At 42.7% G+C, this 21,207-nt stretch overlaps 1 protein-coding gene across 1 annotated transcript in view; it reads right to left on the bottom strand.

The window, feature by feature from the left end:
- DCBLD1 (discoidin, CUB and LCCL domain containing 1) overlaps positions 1 to 20,449 on the bottom strand; it is a 47,555-nt gene extending 27,106 nt beyond the window's left edge. The window contains 3 exon segments of the mRNA XM_062489969.1: positions 4,830 to 5,042; positions 20,034 to 20,283; positions 20,285 to 20,449. Of these exon segments, the coding sequence (XP_062345953.1) occupies positions 4,830 to 5,042; positions 20,034 to 20,283; positions 20,285 to 20,449 (628 nt within the window).
- Positions 20,450 to 21,207: the final 758 nt, after the last annotated feature.

Below are 21,207 nucleotides of genomic sequence, written 5' to 3'. Positions count from 1 at the left end.
GGAAATGTTAACTGAAAGACTGGGATAAATGAAAGAAAAAGGCATCTGGGTTAGGCTGGGGAACTAATCACAACTTTAAAATAGAGCGTCTGGGCACAGGCTGATCTGCCTGCTTGACCTCAGGTGAGATTCCCCCCTTTTAATATGGCTGTGGTTTTAGACAAATCTAAACACAGCAACAACTAGGAATCATGAGTGAAGACCTGTAGTTTAACAAAAAAAACCAGAGACTAATACACTGTATGCAGCCAACAGGAAAAAAGGTTTGACATTCTTTGTTGCATCAATCCTTCCAAAGCTGAAGACTCAGGGTACTGCAACAACTCAGGTGAAACCCAACTGTTGAATGTGTTTTGACTGTTAAGAAACTGCTCAACTTGATCTTCAGCAAGAACTTGTCTGGGCATTTCTCTGGGTTTCCTGAAATACCAGAAACAATACAGTAATAACAAGTTTCCTTTGAGGGATGAAAAAGAAACCTGGACACACCCTTTATTAAAAAAAAGATATTTATTTCAATACATAATAAGGAGTGACTGGTTTGTTGAATCCCATCAAGTAATAATGACAGGTAGGAGGCATCTGAAGGCACTCTGTACCTTTAGTGATGGGGTGTGGGGAGAAGAAAGTATTTTCAGTAAATTCTCTATTTCATGTTAGTTACCAGCTGTAAATTATGCAAGAACAAGTCAACTGCACTAACTCTCCAAATTATTACTAGTCACTCAGCAGCTCTGACATCCACCCCAGAGGAACACATCAACCTCCTACTGACTGCAAGTGAATGAGGAAGTAAGTAGGCACTTATCTCTTCTTTTGGCTTTCTCTCCAGTCAAGACTGATGATCATCTCACAAAATTAAGGGAAAAAATACCAAGCCATTAGATGGGGAAGAGATAGAAAAAAAGAAAAAAAAAAATGGGTCAAAAGAGGTACAGAAATCTGATAGACATAAAAAGAAGCAGACTAAAAGCAGCTCCTGTCAAACTTTTAAAACATTTATGATCCACCTTCATAAGTGTGCAAATTTTGTTCTTGAGAACTACAGGGTTGACATGGTTAATCTTGTTTTCACATATCCCTTTAACTAATTAAAAAATCAGAAGCCCTACTTCAGAGCTCAGTATTTTTAATATGCTCAGATAATGCAATTAACTCGAGAAGAAAAGCATTTTAGTAAAAGCTGCACCTTGTCTGCACTGAGATTATGCTCATGTTAATTTTCCGTGGGACAAAAAACACCACATTTTAATCCAGTCAAAAACCATGCCTTTGAAATAGAACACTATCATATATTTATTTCTCCTAGAGACAACATGTGCAAAGCTGTGCTAATATTTAAATGTTTGTCAGACAAAGGTGACTCAGTTTCACCAAAACGGGTGTTAGACTCCCTTTGCTGACTGATGATTAATATTTTCACAGCTATGTCTGGATACAGAACTAACAGCTTGAAAGAAAAGGCTTGCTACAGGTTCCTTTCTCCGGTGAACACTAAATAAAATAATTTGAAGAGTAATAACTCAGAGATACAGTGTTCAGACACCCTATGACTCCAGTTTTAGAGCTTGGTTAAGTTTATTTAATTATCATATTTTACTTGCAATATTGGATAAATATAAATTCAGTAGCTGCCTTCACAGGTCCATCAAAACTGATAAGTACCAAAGGTGAGAAGACCTGTAGTGTCACATTTGTGTCTTAGCTGAGACTGAGAAAGGCTTCAGTAGATCAGCATACACGACAACACTACATGCTTTTCTAGGAATGAATCATAGTCTTCTATCCGTCCACAGAATTCAAGGAATATCCTGAACTTTTACAAAATTTGCATGTAAGTACTCTAATCTGTAGTCACCAACTTAAAAAAAGTAGCATCAATGTCCCCACTAGCATAAATCAATTAATCCCTTGATTTGTATTTAACAGATTCCCTATACTGCATGGAACATAAATACTCCAAAGACAAATTGAGTTGCTCCTTGCTGTACTGCAAGAATCCCTGCAGATGGTTATAATGATGAATGAATCACAGTTAAATGTAAAGATTGGAAGATATCTGAAAGGACAACAATACTTTATCATCTGGAGTCTTCTTCCCACTAATTTTATATTTGTACATATAATCTAGTATTTTGCCACTGACCAATTTTCTAAGCTTCATATATATTCAACAAATGTTTGTACTCATACTCACATTGATAATGTTGTCTTCTGCAGAGCTGAAGAAATCAGCATGATGTTTAAAACCTATTTCCCTTTGGACCTTATTGTCTTGTAATTGCAAACCTCCTAAATAGAGAGCAAAGGCTGCTCAGACTAATTTGAAACATGAGCAATATCCACACTGCCAGCTTTAATACTTTGCTATTTATGTTTTCCTTTCTAAACCCAGGTCAAATACAGAAAACATACAAAGTTTAGTTTTTAATTGCTCAGATGTTTTCAGTGCTTGCAAAAATATTCAACTCTCCATCATCCCATGAAAGAATTTCAATGTCTAAGGTCAGTATCTCCTCACCCAGAGGGAAGATGTTGACCTGCCTATAGATGTTCATGAAGGGAAGCGTTGCAAAGAAGAGATCTGAGTTCAAAAACAGCTGTCTAAAAGGAGACTTAACAGACTGAATGGATATAGCAGAGCTTATTCACAAGGCTCCTTTCGCTGGCACAAATGCATATTGAAACCCAAAGCTATAGCAAGGCTGTTGAAAAAAATGACTTAGAGAAGCTCTAATCTCATCTAAGAATTCATGTGTCTTTTAAAACATGAGCAACATCATGAATTTATGGCTATAGAACTATTTCCATATCCATTCTGCATGGATTTGCCTGAATGTAGAATAGACACTGTAGGTATGCTGGTGGGAAAGTCTACAGTGAACTGCAGACCACAAAAACCATTACAGAAGGTATGTCTGCCTGAACTACAAAACTGGTTTAATCAGATATCAAAATCTGCTAATTGTGCAGTTCACTACCAAGAATGCAAATTACAGTCCACATGCATCAGACATTACCAATCAGATCTGAAAATGGGCGTGGGAATACTTTATAAAAATTAATTATGTGGACTTGATTGCATAATACACAGCTATTCTGTGCTTATAGGGTGAATGACTGCAGTATAAATGATGTGAAGATGCCTTCAGGCTGATCTGTAAGGAGCCAGAATTTCAATCAACATCCAAGTTTAATTTTTCACTCCAAAAAACAATACATTGATTTGTTCCTGTTTCTGAGAAAATCCTTAGATTAGAAGTGTCAAGACAGTATCAATAAAAATTATTCGAAGATACGCTAGTGCAGTAATAACCACTTATTTCTTACTGCCAAGTACAGACAGACTGCTTCAGCTAACACAGCTCATTACTTAGTTATGAAATGAATCGCAGAACAATAGAATGGCTTGGGTTCTAAGGGATCTTAAAGGGCATCTAATTCCAACCCTCCCTAGCATAGGCAGTGACCTTCCACTAGATTAGGTTGGTCAGGTCCCCATCCAACCTGACCTTGCACGCTTCCAGGGATGAGGCATCCACAACTTCTCTGAGCAACCTGTTCCAGTGCCTCACCACTCCCACAGTGAAGAAAGAAATAAATAACACTAAAAAATCGCAGCACACATGAACAGAGATGTTCCTTATGCCTCAAATCAAGCTCTGTGCAGGCTTAGATATCAGCATGTCACTGCCCACTCTTAGTGAAGGTTGTTTCAAAAGGTAATACCTCCCCCACGAGAACAATAATTACCTTTACTTCCCTTTGTGAGCAAGCCTTCAATACCTCACTTGATCTTCTCTTACCAGATGAGTGATAAGCCTATCATGCTGATAAATGAAAGGCAATCAACCCTCCTTACTACTAAGATATCCTATGAGATCTCAGGTTTGGAGAACCACATACTTTTCTGAGCCAAGCAGTGAGATGGAAAACCTGCAAAGGCTCTGTGCAGCTCATATCTTCATCACATTTTTTTCCCCTTGAATCTATTCTGCTTGTTAAGTCCAGCACAGCACATTTAGACTCAGCTGACTCAAGGGCTACACAGCCCACTCCCAGCAGGCAAAATTTTATGAACTGTCAATTCAGGAGTTTATTCCTACATTGCAGGACTCCTTGCAGCTTTGAATTTAAATTGGATTTCCAAAAAAGGGTGCATGACTTGAAAAATCAGTTTGACTCTTCTAGAAAGATCAAAAGTTTCAGTGAAAACTGGTTGGGAAAATCATTTTGAAGAAGGCCTCAGGTTCTCCCTGGGGAAAATGCTGTTGCTGTTATGATTAAGTGCACAGCTGTAACAGATTATTTGCTTATCTTCCTGTGCAAATCTCCTACAAGAGTGCAGTCTGGCTGTGTGCATTTAATATCTGCAAGTTTTAAAGCCTGTACATGAGTCAGGTGGCTAACAGCTAGCAACAGTAAAGATTATCTCCTCTTTGAGCCATGGACTGCCTAGGAAGAGACATTCACAGGGTGACTGACTCCAATTTCTCATCTTTGCCTAGTTTGCGAGGAAGCTCTTCCTCCACACAAGAAGGGAGTGGTGCTGATATAGATCTAGGGATTTGCTGTACCAAAACTGTGACGGCCCAGCTCTGCAGGTCTGAAGGCAGAGCCCTGGCAGCCCCTCTGCAGCACAGCAAGGCAGCATCCTCAGCCTTGGCAGAACTACACCCAGTGGGACAATGACTTCCCACACAGAGAACTAAACCCTTGACTACAAAAAGGAGGAGGAGAGGACAAAGGCTGACATTTCTTGCATTTTCTAAGCTGCCTTTCACTCTCACTAGTTCATGCACTAGACCATGGCCTTGTCTCTTACATACCATGCAGTGTTGAAGAGCTCTGGATGGTAAGGTAGCTGGATTCGCATTTCTGTGATTCAATATCCAGGTCTCCGATTTTCAAGATCAGGCGTTTTCCTGGAGGCACTTGGATTTTCTTTTCACAAAGAGTGTAGTTTGGGTACGTCCCAGGATAGTTCTTGGATGCCAGTGTCCCACTGTCTTGATACATCACTGTGTGCCCACATCCATCACCTGCAGTAGGAGAACAGAAAGGAAGAGAAACAGAATGTATTCCTCAATAAAATAAATGTGAGATAACACTGGCTACATAATTATGTCTCGTGCACTTTTCCCTTTCAAGTAAGTATTTTGTAATACTCCACCTCAGTTCTGCTGCTGTTGGAACATGAGTAACTGAAATAAATATAGTCATATTTCTCTTGTAAAGCAGTAGAAAGGAGGCTTGGAAACACTCATGAACTAGGGTGTATTTGACAGTAATGTACAGAGACAGTGTCTCTCTGGTTTTCTGCTTTATAGCCAAACCCTACAAAATCCATGAAGATGCAATTCCACACGTAAGAAGTGGGATCCTTCCTAATTTTCTCCCAGTTATCAGTCAGCATTTTATTACCATAGCAATAGCCACCACAGAGAGGATAAGTGAGTCATACATGAAAGCACAGACATGATTTAACTGCGTACTATCACAGACCAAACACATCTTATTTTCCTGTTGGATTTTCTTGTGCTGCTTGCACAGTAGTAACAGCACAGGGGACCAGGTGAAGACAGACTCAAGACTGACTTCCAGAGTGGGGTGTGCACTGTTAATGGTACACAGGATACTTTGCAGCAGCATGCCCAGAAATGCACGTGCTGCTGCCTCTTTGCTCAAGGGGTGAGGGTAGGGGTCCTCCAAGTGTGTCTTCATGGCATTGTATAGGAGCCAGCTTGGCTTTGGAACCCTTCCTTGGTGGAGAGGTGTCTGAGGAGCAGCTGCAGCAGATCAGAGGACAACAGGAAAAGGCACATGGAGATACATGGGGGGATGTGTGGACTGACATGGAAAACAGGAAGCATCCACAGAGGGGGAAGGAAGCAGGTATCAGATAAGAGACCTTGACTACTAAAGGAAGCAATTTTTACTGAACTATTCAAAAGCATACTAGTAGCTTAAAATTTGTATACTAAAGCTTAAGCAATTTTGTTCTGCTCAGTCTTCCAACTAATGAAAACATTTGTGACAATGGACTAGTGTCATATACACATGCATCTAAGAGGCAGCCCTCAGTCTCAGGTCACTTAGGGCATAGGCACACTTTCCATATGAAGTCTTGCATACTGTTATCCTTTATCTTGAAAAACTGAAGCTAATCCAAGAAAAAAATCCTTCAGAGCTGGGAACTCACAGTGTTCACTTTAACTACCCACAATATTCCTTTTGGGGATATTTTGGTTAAACTGTTGATTTTTATTGTTGTTGTTTTTGGGTTTTTTCCATTTAAATTACTATCTGAATTTCCTTCCAAAATCATTAGGAAAAACAAACTTAAGGTTTGATAGGATTATTTTAAAAGTAACAACTAGGAACGAAGAGTTGAAAAAGAAACACGCCATACCAAGGGGGGGTGGGGGGGGGAAGTGGCATGCTGTGCTAAGATAAGCTCCAAGCTATCAAACTTTGACTTGCTACTGTATAATTACACTGCCATTTCATCCAACTCACTCATCTGCTTTTTCACAAGTAACCACATTTATTTTGAAGCTTTGGCATTACTACTAGCTTTGTTGCCTGCTATTTATTTTTGTCATAGGTTCATGCTGGGAAAAGAGGTGAATAGGAGATATAGATCCAAAATCATATCACCATAAAACATACTCAATATGTTTTTTTCAGATCTCTTTTTTCACATGCTTTGAAAACATCTGTTGCTCAGGTTTTTCTAACCAAACACTATTGATTTTAGGATGGCAGGTAAAATACTCAGGATCAAAGGCAAGTTGGCCTCATAAGCAAATCACCTTTGAATTGAAATTTTGGCAATAGGAATGAAGAGTTAAAGAATATTATGGTAGTGGTAGATGAGCTGTCAGCCTTCTGAACAGAAAGAGAGGGGTCCATAGAGGTCTGGGCAGTGTAAAACCAGATAATTTCCAGCAGGACATAGGACAAACCTTGATGCCCATGTTGCCAACTGCTATGCAGTAAAAAAAGAACTGCCCATGGCCTTAATTTAAACTGCATGTTTCTAACTGTGAGAATTTATTTTAACTGGAATAAAGGAACTACAATATTAAGCTTCATTTAAGCAACTTATCAGGGAAGAAAAAGAGAAACAAAGGGAAAGTTACAGAACCACATGGGGATGTATTCCTTAACATTGAAAGTCCAGTGTTCACAGAGATTTCATCTTACTGGGCTATGTTCTGGCCTGTGCCACCTTTGTACAATGCCAAGGATCTTTTGTGGTGCAAAATGCTGCTCAAAAAAACTGTAAAGATCCTGCTATCATGATAAGACCCTGATGGCTGTTCAGGTCACAGAGCCTTATATTTCTGCAGAACATGTACAGGCAAAACTGTGCATGAGAGACCTCAGCCTGCCATCCTCCTCTGTAAGGTTATACAAGGTCTTGTTCCCAGGGAATTTTTTTTTTTTTTTAAAAAATCTGTGTTTGAGCAAGAGCATTAACACCAGAACATCTTTTGAGCTAAGAAAGCATAAATGCTATTTTCTGACTTTCCACTGGTGGAGAATAGCCATTCAAACACCCCAGGTGAGGAGAGGAAGCCTCAGCATCAGCCTGCACCTATAACATCCCTTGCTGCCTGAGTTCTGCCTGCCAGCCATAAAGCAAAAGTTAATAATAAAATCTTGTTTGCCACAAGAACCAAAGTAATGTCCAAAAAGTCAGACAAAGTCCTAGTAACTATTGCTTCTTACAGAGAAGGCTGGCTGCAGCTCTGAATTCTGAGTTTCTCAGCAAGATTAAAGATTTTTCTTTTTTCTGGTACACTGAAATCTACTGGAAAACACACCCTAAAGAAAGAGCCAGAAGGTATAGAGGGAAGGTAGAATAAAGCTCAGTATCTGACAACTCAAAGAGCAAATTAATGATTAAACGTCAGTAAAAAAACTCACAAATATCACTATATAACTAGGACTCAGAAATGGAGGCAAGATGTAAGGGATTCAAGTATATCCCTAGTCACATTATCAAATGTAAAATGTGAGCAATACCGCCATTAGTTTTGCTCTTATTTTCCACAGGAAATCTTGATTTTCTGTAGAAATGTGTTAGCCAAACTTAAAATACACTGAATTGAAAACACAACTCCTCATCCCTATGAAAACTATGGTTTAAACACCTGACGTCTCACTCTTTTCTATAGGCACAGCTTTTCTGGATGTAAATACAGTTATTTAACCAGTCATTCTGACAGACTTTCTTGCTGACACTAGATTTTCACTTATTACTTCTGAGAACTGTTTTCTATTACCCATTTGGCAAGAAGCTAGCAGCCTTGCCTCAGACATCCAGGTTTCATCACTTCTCACCGGACAGGAGCAAAGCAGCATATTTGAGCACAAGATACTAAATAAACAACCAACCAGAGAATCTAAACCTACTCAGATTTTATTAAATCTCTCCTCAGCACCAGGAGTGAAAACACATCAAGCATGCTTTGTAGAACAAGTTCCCACGGGCATTTGAATCGAGACCAAGATCATGATCTCTGAATCGTGGGCACCCACCTGTTGGTCTACATGCAGACTGTACCAAAGATCACACAGCACTGGAACTAAAGCTGTTTACCAGAGACAAAAATAATCTCCCATGGCAGATGATGGAAACAACTCCCCAAGAAGAAAGAACCACACTTGGCACCTTCTGTCACAGCAGTAGGCACACCTTGCCCTCTCTCACACCAAGAGGTGCTCACCAAGAACAGTTCATGTTTGTAAACCCAAACCTGGGACCCCACCAGGACACACACGTGGCTGTGGAGATGGCAAGAGGAAATACCAAGGGGCTGGCAAGTATCCCCACCCTCAGACACATATGTAATTGATGCATGTGGGACAAGGTGGAGAAGTGTCTCCAAGCAGCTGTGTCTGGGCTGGGTCTGACAATGGCCACTGGCACACAGGCAGGAGGGGTCACCTCCAGATCTAACCTGCCCAGGAACGACAGAGATGATTAAAACAAACAAGCTCTGACTCCATCCTCCGAGCTGCCTGGGATACAGCCCCGGACAGATACTGGGGCTTTAGCACTATGGTGGTGGTGCCAGAAGCAACACAGAGATCCCTGAAGGTGATGATGGTTCCTCCTGTCACTCAGAACCACCTGACTGGACTGACTCTCTCCTTATCCCTTCCAAGGCCCAGCACACAAGCTGAGCCATGGTGTCTCACTCCTCTGCTCGCTCCCCAGCCTTTTCCACTCCTTGGCTGTACACACATGTGGATGTGCACAGCGCCTTCATCCAACCGTTCCCTTCTGAGACAGGGAAAAGGCTGCAGTTTTTCAAAAAGTGCTATGAAAGTTTCCATGTGCTGCACCTTTCAGAAACATGTTGATTTGGCCAACTACAAAACAGTTAGAGCAGGATATCAAAGCATTTTCAAAAGCATTGCTACGATATCCTGGCAGCAAACAGCTGTCTTTTTCATCCTTCTGATTCACCCTCACAAAGCAATTCATAACAGCCTTGGACCCATTCCAGTGCTAAATACATGTTATACCTAGGCGTGATCAGGCACTCAGCCTGCGGCTCCCTGCCCTCTTCCATTCCATGGGGTGAGCCCTGGGAGGCCCCAGCATTTCCCACTTGGTCTCCCTGATTACAGACTACTGCTACCTGATGTCCCTTGGCTGCCACTCTTTCCACCAGGATAAAGTCCCCCCAAAGCAACTTCATTTCCCTCCCTGCTTCCTCTCTCCCTCTTTGACATCCTTTTGGAGGTCACCTTCATGGTGGTGCTTAGGAGAAGGCAAGCTTCCCCTACTCCACATGGAGGACAGGGAACAGAGCTGTTGGGAGCTCATGGCCTGTACTTCTTCCTTTCCACTTTGAGGGGAGAGCAGACAATTAGGTTTGAATACCTAAACTCTGAATTCAGCCCAAAAAACCCAGCATTTTCTGAAGAGCCACTGCAGCCAATGGGCACAGTCAAAGCAAACAGAATGCCACTGAGTCACAGCTATGGATCTGAGAGCTCTGATAAGAAGCCCCACAAGGAGAAAAAAGATTTGTCTCATCTTCCACATTGCTTTCACTGAAGTAATAACTCCAGCTTATTAAGAGCTACAATAATAATTGAGTCAAGGAATTTTGCATCTGTGTTTGAAATAAAATTTGAGTTATGCATAAAAACAGATAAGTATCTTTAAAAAAAAATCAACTCCTTCCAGTCAAATCTGTGCCCTCTGCTCACATGGGATAGGAGAAAAGAGAGAAAAATCCAACTTTTCTTGCCAGATGCCAGCCAAATCCACTGATGTAGTTTGAAAACACTTCCAGTGTTGATACAGCTACTGTAACCTTCATCACCAACAGAACCATGCATGATGCAAACACAAATGGGTTCACATCTTCACTGCATTCTGAGGTGATGGAGTAAAAGAGTTAAGTACTTCATCTCTAACCTCTCTGCTGCCAAACCTGGGTCAAGAGCATCAGCTCTTTACTGTGCCATTGTAACAGAAGAGGATCCTCCAGTAACCAGGACCTAAACCCACGCCTTCCCCAGAGAATGGTGAGATGCCAGAGTTTCATGCTTTTCCTGGCATTGAGCTCAAACAAAGGGCAAACACCACAGCCCTGAGGCATTGCTGGGCAGGTGAGAACACCCAGTCCTCCCCAGCAGTGCTAGGGCCCAGAGCCACAGGCACCATAGGGCAGGTAGGGGGAGAAATGGCCACTCATTTGAGGATTTCACAAGCCGCTGGCTTCAGGGCAGATGCCATTTACACTAACCAAGCAACTGTCTGAGCCCTACTACAAAAATATATAAATCCACAGCAGGATTTTTTGAAAGTCCAGCTCTATGTTCTTCACAATACTTTGTGGATAGAGAAAAAAAACCCCTATTTTCAAATAATGAAAGAAACCATTAAAAATTAAAGCAAGTCTATAACGAAAAAGACAAAAAAGGTGACTGTCGTCCTCCGTGGCCTTCAAATTAGTATTAATATCTTTTTAAGGGAAAAGTTTCCCACATCACAGTATGCCCTATTGCAAAAGGAAAAACAAATAGCACGTAAATATTCGGTTTGAGTTGCATTTTAATTTAACTCCATTAGAAAGTCAGGAAATATTTTATCCTCTGTGCTGCAGCAATTCCTAAGGACACTTATTCTGCAACCCTAGCTAACCAAGCTGTCAGGAGAGCCAAGAGCAGGAAGGGAAGGTAGAGCAGCAGAAGAAAAACAGGAACACTGAGGAGTGCTTGTTTTGTTGCCCAAATTATTTACTTACCAACTTCAAAGGGATGCAAAAGGAGAAGGAGGTCAAACAAACCACGGCATGTTTTCCCCTCCTCTTCACAGACATTATTTAGTATAATGTCCCTCTTAAAGTAGAAATGAGAAAGAAGCAAATGACTGCCAATTGGTTCCCGGGTGGTTCAATAAACCACAAATTCCCACCACGTGCCCAGCTGCAATCAACTCCACAGCCATTCAGACTGTGGCTGGGAACTGGCTTTCCTTAGGATGTCCCTGCAGCCAGCCTCAGGAGATGCTCAGCCTCAAACATATGAAAAGTTATTTTGGTAGCTAGCTAGATTGCCACCATCAGGTGAAGATAAAAAAAACCCTGACACCTCTTCTGAATGTCTTATCTAGCAATATAGCTTACATCCATACTGCCATTTCTTAATGTCTGAGTTTTTTTAGCCATTGCAGCACTGCCACCTGGGACTAGCCAGGGAAATCCTTCCAGCTACTTGGCAGTGACTTCACATGATTTCTACAACTGACCTGGGCAGCCTTTAGTACCCCAGGAACTTCCCACCTTTGCAGAAGTTCACAAAGACAAATACATACCAAGATCTGAGATTTTATTTATTTAGGTGCTAAAAGGTCAAAAGGCAGATATCTCCTTATAAGTAACTTCTTCTATCAGCAGGAAGCCATGTCCACCAAGAGAGAACTTTCTACTCATCATGCAGGTTTGAAACCTGAACAAGTAGTAAAGGCTTTCTTACACTAACACAAATGTGAATCACAATCTAGTTCCACTGCAATCTGTGAAAGACAGACAGTACCAGAGTACATGTCAAAAATAAGCATGTTTTAGTCACTGCTTCCAGGACTTAGGCACTACACCCAAATGTAGCCCGCCAGAGAAGAGAGCTTCAGTACTGGAATTTGCTTTTCAGCACTCTAAATACAGCACTCTTGAGCTTGTGGGTGTGAGAAAAAGTCTATGCCTTTTTAACTGCTGAAACAAAAGATTTGTAATTTATTTATTTACTTCACAGCTTCATTTAAGTATTTTCCAATGCTTTCCTTTTATGAAGGTGGCATATTGCTGCAACTGACCACATCAACATCTTATTGTTAGCATATCAACAGATATGAGAATGGAGTTACAAAGGTATGGAAATTTCAGAGGAATCTTAGAGCCCTGTTTTTGAAAAAAGGGGGAACTAATGTTTTGTTTTCTAAATAAATAAATTATTACTACGAGATACATGTCCGTATTACACACTTCAAGTGCAGAGAAGGCACCGAGTCTGTTGCCAAGCACTTCTTGTACCTGCATGCTCAGAAAGAACCATGAAGGGCTATAAATAAATGGGAAAATGGTCAATATTCCTCCATCAGGCACCCATTCAGAGTAACTCAGGACCCTGCTGATGGTTCAGAGCTATGAAGGCTATGAGGAGCAAATATCCCACGGAGAGCAGTTTCTTCCCTGCCCCATGCCTACAGCATCCCAGAAATGTTGTCATCAACACAGGGCTGGAGAAGGAGATGGAGCTCCCTCCCACCCTGTGTGAGGGGGACATTTTGCCATTAGGGCATCTCCTCTAGTTCTGCTGACTTGAGGCAAACATGAAGTAGGATTTTTATTAAGGGCTTTTCAGGCAAAGTGGGAAATGCTAATCTTAACTAAGAGTCATATCATATATATGCAAATTGTTTGCTCTACTTTCTCCATCTGTTTTCTTCCCAGGTTTTTCTCTGCACTATGCTTTACTGGAGATTAACTTACAGTATATTGCACCAAATTTGGACTGTGTGGGAAACATATGCTGCAAGCTCAAGGCCAGACTCGAATATTGGGTTGCACAGGAATAGGAATATTCACAGCAGTGCTAAGGACTGACAAACCCACAGGGACAGGAAATTCAGAGACACCAGGGTAAAGAAGGGCTGAAGCAGAGCTGTTCCAGTTACAGTAGCAGGTGGGAAGGCAAGACTTCAAAACAGTTTTAATTTGGGCAAGAGGAAATGGTTGAACATGATAGAATGAAACCACACACACCCCTCATTTTAATATGCAATTACTTCATTAGTGTGATACACTAATCAAGTAAGATAGACAGGCATCAATGATGGAGGATGGTCTTTTTTTCTAAAAATCAAACTTGTCCTGACTTGAAAAATCACACATCCACCTTTTATGCCTGTACACCTAGGTAGAATATGCAATTTGTTAATAAGAAAGGATGCTGCTTCTCTCAAAGTGAATTATATAAACACCACATTATGCCCAAGGTGTAAATCAACAAATATCTCAAGAGAAAACAAATTGATCTGTGATGGAAACAATAATTGTCATTTATCAGTGCAACAAGTTTTTTTATGTCTTTTGACTTAGTTTCTTAGACACTGGGTGCACTATTTCCTCCATGGTTACTGCAAACTAACAACAAATGCAACTCCAGTAGAAATGGAGGCAAAATTTAACTGAACGAAGATGAAGAAACAATCAAAGAACTACTCTGACTTGATGCACCGAAAGCAAGAAATGTCTTTTATCAGTATTGTCACACAACCAGCCTGCTTAATACTCATCCTCAAGGTAAAAGCTAAACAAAATGGTACATGCAGAAACTCCACAAACTTCTGTGTTCTTCCCAGTTCATTGTGGTTACATACAGTTGCTGTGAAAGATGCTCTTAATTTAAAAAACAAGCAAAGAAAAAAACAACAGCTACATAATTTCTTCAGTACTACAGTGGTGGTTGTGGCACCGCTTGTGACCAACACCATCATTTCTGTGCCTCCTGTGACACATTAATGAGACTGTATTTACTTATAGATATGAAAAACAGCAGAAAGAAGTCTATTTTATGCCACCCTGTGTGAACTTATACTGGAACTCAATAATTCTATTTTGACCAGATTTTTTTGATTAGCAGTAGTATTAAACAATCACACTCCCAGCTTTTGAAACAGGATACGGCAGAAAGGTCTGAAAAGTTTTTTTCACTCCACCCAAGAGTGAACCTCTCAGTGTAACTGTTCAATTTATTTTGATACAGTTTTATTTTACTTTCCACCTACAAAACACAGCAACTAAGTATCATCAAAAAAATACTACTAGGTCAGTAAGTGCTGATTCCTTGGGTTTGAAAATGTCAACACATCCACCCAAAAAGCCTTCTGTAGCACAGAGGCATTTGAACTTCAGTTCCCCTGTAGCATGCTGACACAACAAATATGGGCTAATACAAACCCCTGCCTTTGGGAGAAATCTGACACAATAGGGAAGGCAAAAGCTCAAATGCGAGCCACGGACCTCACTGCTAAAGCATCCCAGCAGAGGGAGACCCACAAGATAACTGAATTTATTTTACAAGTTAAAATATATTTTTGCAGACCTGGAGGACAAACTGTGGACTTTTATTGTTGTTATGAGTTCATTTTACAAGTGAGACATTACTGACTAATAACACACCAACACAGAACTGGTGTAACACCAGAGCAAAACACGAGTAATTTCAGGCAGAAGCCACACATCTCCTTTCTGCACAGTTAGTGCAGCTGCAACAACAAGGCTCAGGCACTTAACAAAGCCATTTTGTTCGGGTGGGTGAAGAAATCCACCTATGTTTCCAGAGCCTTTTGAAGTCTCTGCTGCTACTCCATGAAGAAAAGTTTTGTTTGATTTCTGACAGGACACACACAGGCCTTTGTATAGCATGAGGGATCACGTCCAGAATTCCTCATGTGTTTTTGTAATTTGAAATAAAACAAACAAACAAAATTTTTATTCAGTAGACATGAACATCTGGAAGATGACATCAACATGACTTCAACTTTAATGTCAAAGCATTATACTGAAATCCAATATTGTTAAACAATTTGTGGTGGAAATGCCAGAAACTTGAACATCATGGAACAAAACTGTGATGGGTATGAGGTTTCTGCAGCAACTGAAGGAAGAAACAATGTTTCAGAGCTTAACTAAATGCCTGATGAACACCAATGTAATTACAGATGTAGCTTGGGCTGAAACGCATCATACTAAATATAAAAATGAACACCCTGGTCCTGTAGGAGGCCTGGGGACTGGGATTCTAGCCTTGCTCTGCTCTCCTTTCCCTATTTATTCTCCTGTCCCTCATCATAGTTGGCTGAAGCTCTTTAGAGATGGGCAAATACTGCACAGCATGGATGCACTCATCCTCCTCTGTGCCTGTGTTGGGGAGCAGAATGGACCTGCCACCAGACAGCAATCCCATCCCATTAGGGAAATGGAAATAACAAATACGGTCACATGGGAACTGGAAATCTTGCTCAAAGAGTATGAGAAAGTACCACCACTACCAAAATAAGCCTTCATGTCTTGGAAGGAAGCTCCTGAGAGGCAAGTCCTGAGCAACGAAAGACCAAAATGCTTCCTCTCCTCAAAACACTCAGCTCCCAGGCCTAATTATATAGGATCAACAATCCTAACCAAAACTACTAGCAGCCTCACCCTATGTACAAGCATACAGCCAACCTCAAAAATGTGGCTTTAGCACTCACACAGTTTTCACAGATGAGAATCAGTTTAATTAGATAGTTTGCAATTTCTTTTGAAAGCAAAAAAGAAGGTATCTGTAGACTGTTAAAACTAGTCAAACCACTATTCTTTTTTTAATCAAGCATCACTATTAGCTTGTCCCAATTTGAAGTTTCCCACTCCCAGCTGTAACACTAATTAAACCTTTTGGGGAAGTTGTGTGCTCATTCTTATGCATTGCTATTAATATTTTTTTATTGCAGTTAGTTGGGATCCAACACCATTCCACTGAATCCAGTCAGAAGGATTTTATTTTGATTTTGTCTGGCTTGTTTTATTCTTAGCAGATGGTGCAAACCCATATGTTGATGAGTACATGCCACAGGAGAGCATCTGATCTGATACAGCCAGCCCCAAACTACAGCGATGTCTATGCTAAGGACTTCAGTGCCTGCCACCACACAGGACCACACTTCTTGGCATGGTGTGAGAACTCAGATGGGCTTTCAAAACCACACTACTCCTGGTACCTAAGACACTTTTGAAAAGGTACCTTAGGCATCCCTACAGAGTAGCATGACTGTCCTCAAAACTGGCATTTTTTTCAAACGATTTTTACTGTGTTACCCATGCACCTCAGTTGGACTAAAGATGGCACAGTTTTGATAAATGTAAACAAATATATTTTTTCAATCAACAAATAATTTCATTTTTTCAAATCAACAAATAATTTTCATGAAATATGAGTCAACAGTCATGCAGATAACAACTTTCCCAAAGCATTTTTTCTCCCTGCATTGTCAGAGAGACTCTTGCTGCCCTCCCTGTCTTTGATTTTGTTTGAAATACATCCCCTAATAACCTAAAGAGAAGTATTTACAAAGAGCTGAGAGCTATTTATAGCAAAGTCTGTGTGACTGAAAACATTGCAGTTTTCTTGTGGTGGGTACACGCATTGCTTATGAACTGCAACTGGAAAACTGTTGCCTCCCTCTTTAGCAATTCTAGTCAGCATTCCCAAGGCAAGAGAGAGGGAGCCAGGGAAGGAAACAGACATAAGGACAAAATGCAAACAAACTGAAAATTTACCAATCACTTATATTCAGAAACTGAAGCAGGGGGTTTGGGTACAAGAAAGACTCATCTCAATCTGCATTTCAAACTGCTGGAAATGGGCATACAAAGTGGATTAGCATGATCACACCAGTATTCTTCAGCAAGGGTTTTGTGCAAGCCCCTGAGAACAGGCATAATCTCTTGTAATTACTGGATACACTGTTGTCACATTGAATAACAGCCTTTCCTCAAAACATGTAAAAGTCTACTCCCCATCGATTCTTCCAACTGGGCACTGGGTGCAACTGTCAACAGATCCAGGAATACAGCAAGCAAAGCTCACTCCTGGAAGCTGATCTGCAAATCCCACATGAACTAGTTTCATAGCTGTGTTTTATTTTAAGTGAAAATAAATGAGGTACAGCAAGAGCAGTGGCTTAAATCTTGTACTTAATAGATTAAAATCCCCATTCCTCTTATGCTTTCCTACAACCAACCAACCTTTGGATCAGTTTTAAGTCCTACTGGTCAGAAATGCAATAGAAAATGAGTCAAAACTCTGAAAGATTCAGATTCAACTCTGACTACTGCTGCCCACAATTACATGGGTCAAGGTCTTGCTCAGCACCACCAGAAGAAAAAACAGGGAATGGTGAAAGGCAAAGATAATATGTTCAGGTTTGCCTCCCTTCCACCTTGGGTTCTAACCACTGGAGGAGATTTTTAGAGGAGATACCAGGATATGGGATGGCTGTGTGGGGTCGGCAGAAGGGGAGGAAGGTATATTTTGTAGTTGTCAGAATAGAACTTTCAGCAACTGAAACCCCAAGAGAAGATCTGTGTACAACAGAAAAAAAGGAGAAAAGAACTGCCTTTTATTATAAATCCCAAAGCTATTATTTATTATAAATCCCAAAGACAGTCACAGATGTATTATTTGTTCCCAGGTGAGAGTTACTAAGCCTACAAATATTTTTTAAATTAAAATAGTTTTCCTTGATGCTCAGCCTCTCTTATTATCATTTTATGGACAACAAAATTCCACATTCACAGATTCTTCAGACAGCACGCAAATTTAACATATTTTCAAGAACAGAAAAGGTGCTGACACCCGGACTCTACACAATCACACTCAGATACAAGCCATTCTCTGAAATAACCAGGCCACAGGGGAAAAAAAAAAAAAGGGTTCTTTCCTTAATTTGAAACAGAACTAAAAGAACAGAAGCCGTAACAGCCACTTCATCCTTGTTCTGTACCACCCCTCAAGAAAAAGTTGAGATGAAGGTAAAGGCTGCATGTTGCGCAGTTAGCTCATGAAGAGTCAGGAAAATGTAATGTTTCATTCTTTATAAACGGATATTTTAAAATCAATATACTCAAACCAGTGCATCTGTCTTCGAATCGGCTAGTGGGAAACACCAGTGGTGACGAGATACAGAATTATCTGAAACTCAAGCCTGATTCACTCTGGCACTTCTCCTGCTCCATTACAACTTTTAAATCAAGTCAAGAAGCTTGTGTAACAGGAAGTTTGTATCCACTTATCCTTATCTCCTTTCTCCACTGGTGTGACTTCAGAACACTTAGCCCCTAATTTATAGGGTAATAGTAATAAATAAACACAGATCTCCCCCCGTGGAAAAATGAAGGGGGGGGGGGGGGGTGGGAAATCAATATCTTTTCTGCTTTCTAGACACTAGATTACCTTGTAAATCCGAGTTTGGTCCAAAGAGAACCAGGCAAAATAATACTTGTGTTTCCATACCATTGATTTGATAGTAGAAATATTTTTAGCATGGATAAAACAAAAGTGCTTTTACCAATTATTTGGGAATGTGGACAAGAAGGGACATTCATACTTATTACTGTATGCACCAAAACCCCCTGAAATCCCAGCAGATTTACTATATTACTCTCTTGCTCCCCAAATGACTTTCTTCTACCTTATGCCATTGAGTGAGAGACAAGCAAGGGTGAAAGAGGAAAACAAACAAACCCCCCCCCCCCCAAAACACTGATGAAAAGAGGGAATTAAGGGAACGTTTTTTCTTCACTACATATGTTTCCTGGACCATATCAAATTGGAATCCCAGCACATCGAGGACAGAACAGCAAAGCTACCAAGAAACTGGCAAGTGGCAAGACGACTCATACCAACTTCTCCCTTTTGTGGAGATGCATTTCAGAAACCTCTGTTAATAGGAGGTTATGGGAAGAGCAGGAATAAATCAGCCGAAGTACTTTCTGCCAACGCCTGTATACAATGCCAATGCCTGTATACAGCTAATGCACGGCGCTGTGTTCTGGAATGTGCAGCCAAGCCGGAACATTAATACAGGACTTCTAAGTTATCTGAACGCATTGTCAAGCTCATTATGATGCTTAGTTTCCAGTATTAGCTATTTTACCGGTAGCTGCCAGTGAAGTCTTCCAAGACGGATGCATCAGGCCACGCAATGCAACAGCCAAGAGGTTGCAATTCCGCGGTCGGAGATGTCAGCTGTACTGGTAATTTACACAGGAAGTTTAAAAACACAGGGTAAAGAGAACTGCACCCGCACTCTATTTGCAACAAACTGCACTACCACAAAAAGGTTCGTAACGTCTCCTTGAGATGCCTACGAAACTTCGTCCCGGAACGAGTATGGGCATTTCACTTTTCTCCCCGAGGCAGCGGGAGAGCAGAGCTGCCGTACGCGGCTGTGGGACAGGGGCTGCCGGCCCCGGCCCAGCCCCAGCCCAGCCCAGCCCAGCCCAGCCCCAGCCCCAGCCCGGAGCAGACTCGCCGCTGCCGCGGACCGAGCGCCGCCCGGGGCTCCCGCCGGGGCTGGCGAGGCGCGGTCACAGCGGGCGCCCAGGTGGCCTCCGCCTGCCTCCCGCACGAAACTTGCCGGAGACTTTTTCGCCGCCTATCTGACTTGTTATAAAAAACAATTAAAAAAAATAAAAAGTCCTAATTAACAAACATCAAGAAAGTCGTAGTATATACATTTACCGTAAGGCTGGTTACCGCTTTAATCTCGCAGCTACTCAGACACGGGGATAAACCCGGCGAGGATTAACCAGGTCAGCTATATACAGCTCCGAGAGCAGCTCAGGCTACGCTCCCGCAGAGCAGCGAGGCGAGGGCGGCGGGAGAAGCCCGCAGCACCCCTCCGCTCGCCCCCGGCGCCGCGCCCGCCGACCGTCCCCGCCCGGCCCTGAACTCACCCAGCGTCTCCGCCCGCAGCCAGAGCGGGGCCGAGGCTCCGAGCAGCAGCGAAAGCAGCAGCGAGGGGGCGGCCCGCGCCCCCCCGGCCGAGCCCATGGCTCCGGCTCTCGGCGGGGCGGGCAAGGCACAACTTCCCCACTTCCCTCCTGATCCTTTCTCTTCGTCTTCTCCTCCTTCTGGTTGGGGCGGCTCCGGAGCCAACCCGCGCTCCCGCGGGGGAGGGCGACCACCTCCCGGCATCCTTCCTTCCCCCCGCAGGTGTTTCTGCGGAGGCGGAGAAGGGGCCGTGCGGGGCTGCCTCTGGCCCCGTGCCCCTCCGGTGGCCGGGCTGCGGCGCTGCCGCCTCCCGCCTCCCCGGCCTGGGGCTGGGGGTGGAGAGAGGAAACGGGAGAAGGGGAAGCGCCACTATTCCCATTGGGCTGCCGCTCGGGGTATCTCCTCCTCCTGCCGTGGACCGAGGGGCCGGCGCGGCCCCGCAGCCCCCTCCCCTCGCCGAGTGCTGCTTCTCCCGCCCGCCGCCGCTCTGGGGTGCTGCACCGGGGTTGCGGCGTTTCCCCAAACTCGTGCAGCCCCCAGCATCGCCTGCAAGCCCCCGAAGTTGACAAGCCACGTACATATCCACATTTATACATACATACACGTATATGGATATATATATATATGTGCACACGCAGAAACTCGTATATACGTGTATGTTCTCGAGGAAACAGGATTATTTTGCCGCTTGCAGGCTAATTCCCAGGCGTCGCTGCCGCTGCCCGGCGGGAAGGGGCGCGGGGATGCCGCAGGGTGTGTGCGCGGGGCCGGACAAGAGTGGGGCCGGACACGAGTGGGACCTGCAGGGAGCGCAGCCGGACGGGGCGAGCGGGAGCGTCCGGCCCCTTCAGCACAGCTGGGGTCGTGATCGGTCCTGAGGAAGTGTCTACACGCAGAGAGATACCATACAAACCGTATGGTTAACCTGTGCCTGCGCTGTTTGTTACAATTATGGGCTGAATTAAATAGGAGTTTTCTAAAGTATGGTGTGGGCATCTCTCTGTCTGGGTGGGACCTTGACTGTCCGGCTCTGAAGAAACCTGTGGCACAGGAAGGGTTGCGGATGCACGGTAAGAAGCACAGTGCAGGCAGCCGCAGGAGACCCGAATGTTAAGCAGGCCCCAGTGGTTTCCCTTT

This window comes from Cinclus cinclus, chromosome 3, assembly GCF_963662255.1.
Source record: "Cinclus cinclus chromosome 3, bCinCin1.1, whole genome shotgun sequence".
Lineage (NCBI taxonomy): Eukaryota > Metazoa > Chordata > Aves > Passeriformes > Cinclidae > Cinclus > Cinclus cinclus.
The sequence above is the reverse complement of the archived record's forward strand: the minus strand, read 5'-3'. Positions and strand labels throughout refer to the sequence as shown.